This window comes from Lagopus leucura, unplaced genomic scaffold (assembly GCF_019238085.1).
Source record: "Lagopus leucura isolate 7727_CA_CO unplaced genomic scaffold, USGS_WTPT01 Super-Scaffold_100001, whole genome shotgun sequence".
Classification (NCBI taxonomy): domain Eukaryota; kingdom Metazoa; phylum Chordata; class Aves; order Galliformes; family Phasianidae; genus Lagopus; species Lagopus leucura.
The window spans coordinates 46,437,053-46,445,059 of record NW_024962262.1 but is presented as its reverse complement, the minus strand read 5'-3'; the positions used below and the strand labels follow the sequence as shown (position 1 = coordinate 46,445,059).

Below are 8,007 nucleotides of genomic sequence, written 5' to 3'. Positions count from 1 at the left end.
GTGTCATTTTTACTGTTGTAGAATGTAAGAAAGCTTCAATAGCAAAACTGCCTTATTTATATATTTTTTTAGATGCACCAGAGATTGTAACTTTGGAGATAGTTGGACGCAATGAAGAAATTCAAACAGAAATAGGTATCAAATTGATATGAGTATTTTTATACATGTTCATATACATGCTTTAGTCCTGAGCTCTTTATGGCTGATGGTCTGCTAAGTTTAACTGAAATAGTTGTCTGTATACCTTGCTGGATCTAATACGTCTTCACAAATGGTTATTTTTTTACTAATGGGTTCCGTGATCTATCTACAAGTACACTAAATTCCCCCTTGCAGAGGCAGAAGAGGAGGTTGTTGCTATGACCATCAAGAAAAAGTGGCGGTAATGATAAACCAGCCCTCCATGGCTTTATTTTTAGACAGCAAGCAACACAGAACAATGTGTGAAATGCATCTGGTTGTTTTTTTCAGTGAGCAACAATAATAAGTAATCCCTTTCATATCTGTTACAGTCAAAGATGTTGCTCTGCAGTGCAGTGTGAAATTTGAGGGATGACAGTCCTGTCAGTAAAAGCATTCAGATCTCTTACTGCTGCAAAGAATCCTTGTCTGTGTTCCTAGCTGGGGGTTAGATAACATGGTCTGTAGGATTCACACAGTATTGGAAACCATCTGAATTTTTCCTTTTGAGACTATATGATTCCCAAGAACATAAATTTGTCTGTCTGTTTCCTGTCCTGTGTCTGAGGGCTTCTCCCATTCCATTATCCAGTGTCCCCTTGCATCATTTTGCAAATTCTTATTTAGCACCTCTGTTGCTCATATGTGAATCTCATTTGCTCAGCCAAGGCACCAGATGTTGGTTTACCTTCAGCATGATGGCGTGGTGGAGAATGAAAGGAATTTTGAATGAATTTGGTCTGTGGACTTTCAAAACTTGTGTTGTTTAGACAGTGTTCTATAAAATTTTCCTGAAAATAGCAGTTGCGCACAGTAAGGCTCGAGTTGCAAAGTAGTTGATAATAAATGTTTAAGTCTATGTTTCAAACTGTGCAACTGTGATTTGGATTTAGATGATCTAAATTTAAAGCTGGCATACTTTCAGATAGACTTGCTTTAGAGATTCTTGAACTGTTCCACTGGAAGAGAAGACAGCTTTTTCTGTCAGAGGTCATCACAGGCCATAGCAGGTTTGGTTATTTCTTTGTGCTGTTGTATACAGTTTAGTTAGCCCCATCAGTTGGTTTAATTGCCCTTACCTGGCCCTGAGGCACTGATGAGTTGTCCTTTTATCTTCCAGCAGCATCCAGTAAGTCCATTAAAGTCTTTCACCTATTTAAACTTTTCTGCCTGTTACAGAGTTAATTTGACAGAAGATCCTTACTCTGCAATGGAGTGCAACAGTGCAGATGGAACATGTATAAAACTTTGTGTTAGGGCTACTAAATCCAGAAAGGAGGATAGCATCTTGGATATCTGACCTGTAAAGCTCATATTTTGCTGCACTGTAAATGTGAATGCTGCTTTTGATTAGATCTTCTTATGTTATGCTTTGTTTAGGTAAAGAAGAGACACTCAACTGCACAGGTTTCTTGGGTTATTATATACAAGAAGATGCCAACCTCTACTGGTGGTTTAATGATACATTTCCCAAAAAATGTTCAGGTATTCCCGAAGCTGATCCACCAATATGTGAAGAAGATTTAAAAAAGTCACAGTAGGTTTCCAGAAAATACTGATCTTCTGTCATATGCTGTGGACTGCAAATTAATTAAAATACCTGAAGCTCTTCTACAACCTTTCCCTCAAAATCTGCTTCTCAACTTATTGTAGATTTCTATGCAGGTAGTGTTGCTAATTTCATTCCTTATTGCAGTTTGGGAAACAAGTTTTATATCACAAGGCTTCTACGGATTAAAAAAGTAAGAGAGGAGGACTTGAATCACAATTTCACCTGCACACTGCAAGCCGATGAAATAATGCACATAAAAGTAGTGAAACTGAAAAAAGGTACGGTATAATCTATGAATCATGCTTCTCATTTTTAATTATTATTTGTGCCAGCCCCCTTCGCAAGGGTGGCACAGCACTGATTTCAGAATATCAGTCCAGACACGCATGCTTGTGAAGGCTTTGGCCCCTCTGATGCTGGGCTTAACATATCTCCAGATGATTCCTTCTGCACTGAGCTGGGGCAGTGGGGATTGTAGCAGCTGTCTGAAGCTCCTTGGGTAAACCACTGCTGCCATGGGTACATCTTGGGAAGGCAGAGCTGAGCTCTGGCTGACAAATCCCTCTGTAGTAGTTTGTTAGAAAGGGCAGTCTTTGATATTCCCACTAATGCCTCAGGCATTCTGGTCGAAGATTTCTCTCTTGTCAGAGAAATTCTATCTCTCTAGCACTGGAAAACTGACCTCTACCTTACAGTAATACTATGTATTTATTGTTTAGACAGCTTGGAGATTCCTGAAAAGTGGACATTCCCTTCTTTTTTTTCTGTCTCAGACCTTTCCGATCTTTATTTGGAGGAAATATGTAACGTTAAGTGTGCAGACTAGTTGATGTTAAAATATGCAGCAGATAATAGAGCAAATGAAGTACAGACTACAGTGAGCATGACATGACAGTGCTCTCACAAAGGACTTCACAAATATTTAATCCATATTTGGAATTTGAATACATATTTGGAATTTAAAATAAGAGGATAACAATAAATAAACAAAAAAAAGCTTGAGAGAGTAAAGACAGAACAACAAAAAAAAGATTAAAAAGGACATTAAGTGGTGTTATTGATGAGCTGAGAAAGGAGTAGCAAATAAGAGGAAACAATAAAGATTCTGAGGAGAACTCAGGTCAACACAGAATTCTTTGTGATTCTGTGTGTGATAGAAGCAGTTGACCTAGTATAGCTCTCCAGTTTGGGATGTTGTACATTTTTGAGGGGTTTTATCTCAGTATTGATCCCATATGAAACTCATTTATGTGTATCTAGGGTGTGTGTGCACAAAAGATTAATTTTGTTGTTTTTAGATTAATCTGTTCTTCAGCTCTTTTCCATCTCAGGATTAATGGTGTATGTGTGTGCCTGAAATATTAGCAGGAAAAGATTCACATCAACATTTCAGTTTGGGTGATTTTAAGATGTCATGAGTATTTACTATCATACTCTCTGTTAAGGCTATAATTGCCTGGGTTTCTCTTTTACAGGAAATACCCGCGATCTGCCTATGCATATATTTACAACTGGAATGATCCTTGCTGTACTGTTTCCATGTGTTGCGCTGGCTGTGGCAGTTGTCTGTGTGATTTTCAGAGTAGACTTAGTTCTATTCTACAGGAACATAAGCCAAAGAGATGACACTGCTGGAGGTATGACTTGGCTAATGCTGACATTGAAATAGAGCATTGATTAAAATAATAGCTTCTGATAAGTTCTATAAAATGGCCATCTTTGAGGAAGTGGCAAAATAAATGCAGGAGTTCTATCAGTAGAAAGAGCAAAGAGTACATAAAAGATATCAATAGGTGCTAAAATTATGTTATCCTCTTAGAGTAGTGAAGCAGATAAGCACAGAGAAGCTGCCTCTGGAGCAGGCAGTAGGAGGGATGCTGTTCAAGTATGCTCTATTTTGTAGTAATCTGCATCACAAAAGTTGGAGAGTTGTTGGCATAGGTGAAGAAATGTACAGGTATCTATCCACAGTAAGCATTCTGCAGTTGTCAAAGTGATAGATCGATAGAAATTCGTTTTCACCTCAGTGGTGCCCTTCTGCTTGCTATTAAAATGCTTCTTTGTCTGTAGCAGTCTGGACTCTAAATTAGCTTGACTGTAGTTTGAATAAACCGCAGTAGTTGGAGATTTCTCAGTAATGGGTGAATGTCGTTGTTTTCTTGTTTCCAAAGAGTTATTTCTTTGTTAACGCTAAGGAAGAAGTATAGCTGATGCAAAGCTATGTGTTTTGTATCAATCCAGATAGCTCTTTCTGGCAAGGTTCAATTAGGGATTGATCAGTGTGGTAAATCTAGTTTTGGAATTGGTCTCATTTGGGTTCTATGCTTATAGATTGTTTCCTGGTACATGACCAAATGTGGTATATTCTTGTAACTCTTAACTCGTTAAAATAATAAACTGGCTTATTTTATTGTTCTACAGACCTCCATGATAGCACTAGACAAAGAGTAAAATAAGTGTGACTTATTTAATATTCTTATCAAGTCATAAACATGTTTTTTCTATTAGTTTCTGGTAAGTTCCTTCTTTTTTTTGATCATCATAACTATCATATTGACTGGTTTAATTAATCTGATTTAAAAATATAATGGACAGAGGATATATTATTTTCAAATATTTGAAAAAATGCAAACAAAATCAAATACAAATCTTTGAAGTATCTATTGTCAAGAAAAAAAGAGCAGAAGCTTCTAGATGCTTTGCAACTGAAACAGTAATTTTGTAAACCAGAATGGTGGATCAGATAGTTTATTTCTAATCATTGCCAACAAGACAAAAATGGGTGATTTCTTTCCAGATGGAAAAGAATATGATGCTTTTGTATCTTACCTGAAAGACTGTGTTTCTACTAGTAAAGAAGAGAGAGAATTTGCTTTGAGGATATTACCAATGATATTAGAAGAAAACTTTGGGTACAAGTTATGTATATTTGAGAGAGATGTATCTCCTGGAGGAGGTAAGCATATTGAATACTCTTGTCAATAAATGAACACATCCTTTTCATGCAAAGCTAAATAAAGAATTCTATCAAAAGTTCTTTACATTGAAGTGGTACCTTTTCATTTTATATAGGCTATGTTTGCTCACAGAGGCAGCACAAAGACATTTTATTGATTTTTATGTAATTTTATGAATTCTTAGACACATGCATATATACCTTTAATTATGCAGTCAAGACAAATAGGTGGAAAAGCTGCCATGGAGAAAGGGTGAGAACACAGATTATAAGGTGCTTCATGATGGTAGAGCTCTTTCTCTGCTTTTGCTGAAGGCAGGTGTCTGTGAATGAACTTACATTTATTGCACAGAGAAATTGATGGTTCTGGTATTAAGTATTTTCAGGTAGCTCATATGTTTCTATCCTTGTTTTGGCAGTTGATAGCCTTTTTTTTTTTTTATCCAATAGAAGACAAATGGTAGGAAAATATACATGAGAACATGACATTTTGTTTCTTTAAATGACCTATGAGCAGAAAGCCTTTTACAGATGATCACAAAAAATATAATTTCATTAATTTGAGGGCCTGTTTGAGGAGTTGAATTCATGTTAAACTCTCGAAGCAGTAAGCTCTCTCACCCTCCTTTTCAAGGCGGGATCTTCTGTCCATGCATCCTTTCCTGACATAGTTTTCAAACCTGTGAGAAATACCACAAATTTCCCAATAAGTTCTGAGTATTATAAAAAAGGCTTTCCTATGTGCTCAACTTGATTCTTCCCTTCAAGTGTTGCAGTTTATTTCATTTTCTCTGGTATGATCTATTGTGGATATAGAAAACAGATTGTTTCCTTCTATTTACAGGAGCTTTCTATTTGCAGTACCCTTGCCAGTCTCCTTCTCCTTTCAGTTTTCTCTTCTTTTGGTTACTTCTGCAGTTTGCTTTCTCTTTCCCTATGAGGCATATTTTCTAGATTTGTAGTTTCTGTAGACCTTGTTGTTTCATGGTTGTGGAGATAATGCTGGAACTAATTCTATCATCTCATGCTAGCCTTCTCAGCCTTGAATTATCAGCATTAGATTTGGGATTTCAGTGGAAGAAAAGGAGTGAGCTGGTGTTTATTGAACAATCAGGGAGAAGTGACTGTTGGTGACTTTGAGTGGAATCACTCTAATGGCATCAGTGGATGAAAAATAAATTTAACTGTCACCTTCTGTACGTATGATTACAGATAGATAGCTGGAGATTGTATGCAGATTTTTATCTGCTGCAGAGATTAAGCTTTGACCATGGGAGAGCTTATTTTCACAAATCCATTATCCGTAATGAATATTAATCTATTCTTAAGGACAGGATGATTCTTCACAAGAAGAATATTTTTGGTACATGTGGAGTTGTTAAAGGAGAAGTCAGTTCAGTGCCTGCCCTTTCAATTTAGTTTAATAACACATTTATTTTTTAATTTGCAGCTGTTGTTGATGATATCCATTCATTCATTGACAAAAGCCGAAGATTAATCATTATACTGAGCCAGAACTACATTTCTGACAGAGTCATATATGAACTTGAGAGTGGACTGCACAAAGCTCTAGTAGAAAGGAAAACGAAGATTATATTAATTGAATATATGCCTATAAGTGACTACAATTTCTTGCCAGAATCACTGTCTCTTTTGCCATCAAAGAGGATAGTGAAATGGAAAAAAGATAAATCTCTCCCCGTGAATTCCAGATTTTGGAAGAACCTTCGGTACCTAATGCCAGCAAAACCTACCAAGTCAAACACCAAAGGACACTGTCTGAATCTAGATCGAGGTTCAGAAGGGACTCAACCATGGGGTGGAGGCTGTGACTTTAATACAGTTATATAGGAATTCTGGAGATGGAATTTGCTGCAGAAAGCTACCAGCTTCAATAAATTCAAATAGAAAACACACACTGCAATTACTTTTGAGAGACAGTATTCATAGCAGTCTGAGATTTGAGAAGAATGTAAGAATCACCACACTGGGTAGAATCATGTTAACTCCAATACTAAATTATATCCCAAAGGATGTTTCCTCAGCAGTCTGCATAAGGAGCTTAACTCTTATTCCGCAACAACTGCATTGTGTAAACTTCTGGTATTATGTTTTCCTACTTGTAGAATGACGTTGGTTAAACTTGCATATTTCTGATATTTAGGTGCTTTTGGTTTTGGTATTTTCTAAGGGTCCTGTTTGGAAGTAAAAACAAATGGCTCCTACTCTGGAAAGTCTGGCAGATAGGCCTTGGGCAGCGCTGAGCAGAGAAGTGAATCAGGCTGTCTGTATTCACTGCTGAGCAATGTGCCATGGTAAAAGGAGACAAGGGAAAATAGGACTATGCATACATAAACTAACATCAGTTCTTATTGCTCTTAGGTCCCAAATTGCTGATTTTAATCAAGGCTTAGAAATGCCTACTTTCTGTTTGCCACACTAGAGAAATGAGGCTACTAGTAAGGCTTTTATAGACTGTGGTTCTTTTGGTTTTCCTGATGATGTTTGTGTCAATATATATATGAATTGACATGATTGTTATTTTGAGATCATTTCAGTGATTCCTTTAACATTTTTGTACCATTTTTTGCACTTAATAAAAATTTATTTCCCCCTCTGTACAACAGTGGCTTTTGTTTTTGCTGCAGTTACTCAACAGTAAGTGGCAAAAATCAAACTTTGAGTAAGGAAGAAAATATGCAAGAATAAGCAGGAGTGTTGTTAGACCTACTCTACACAAGCAGTAAGTGTCTACTTTGTACTGTAAAATAGGTAAATAAACTAAGCTGAATCAGAACAAGCTTCTGGAATAAATAATTTTCCAGAGGAGAATGCAGATGGGATCAGTTAGAAGACAGCTGTTGTAAGATAGCAGTCTTCAAGATTCTTGTCTCATCAGTACTGACTGTGAAACCATAGTCTGCGTATTTTACCATTCCTTCCTATACCTGACTACTGCCATTCACAATGTAGGGAAGAAAAAAAAAAAAGGGTGCCAAAGAAGTCTTCTTGTCTACTGAACACAATTGTTGGGAAGAGTTGGTACTGTCCTATATCGTATCAGTATTACAGTATGTAAGGGCTTGGAAATGTAGAAGGTTAATGAGTGTTTGTTGTCCATGAATTCTACCCTGTATGGTTATCATCAGTGTCTGCATCAAATCTGCAGAAATTTGAGTCTGCAGAGAAAAGAAATCCTTCTAAATGGACGCCACATTTAATACCGTATCCATAAATATATTTTCCTGTAAACATTTCTGTTCTTCCATTGCCTTCTACATTCTTTACAGAGACAGATGGAGAGGTAGAACTTGCAAAG

General features: G+C 36.7%; 1 protein-coding gene across 2 annotated transcripts in view; it reads left to right on the top strand.

The window, feature by feature from the left end:
• The window catches only part of IL18R1 (interleukin 18 receptor 1), a 16,560-nt gene extending 9,263 nt beyond the window's left edge, over positions 1-7,297 (top strand). For both annotated transcript variants that reach the window (XM_042868524.1, XM_042868523.1), the window contains 6 exons: positions 73-135; positions 1,561-1,717; positions 1,877-2,010; positions 3,208-3,369; positions 4,530-4,688; positions 6,139-7,297. In XM_042868524.1, the coding sequence (XP_042724458.1) occupies positions 73-135; positions 1,561-1,717; positions 1,877-2,010; positions 3,208-3,369; positions 4,530-4,688; positions 6,139-6,539 (1,076 nt within the window). In that variant the 3' untranslated portion in view covers positions 6,540-7,297. The remainder of the gene's footprint in view (positions 1-72; positions 136-1,560; positions 1,718-1,876; positions 2,011-3,207; positions 3,370-4,529; positions 4,689-6,138) is intronic.
• Positions 7,298-8,007: the final 710 nt, after the last annotated feature.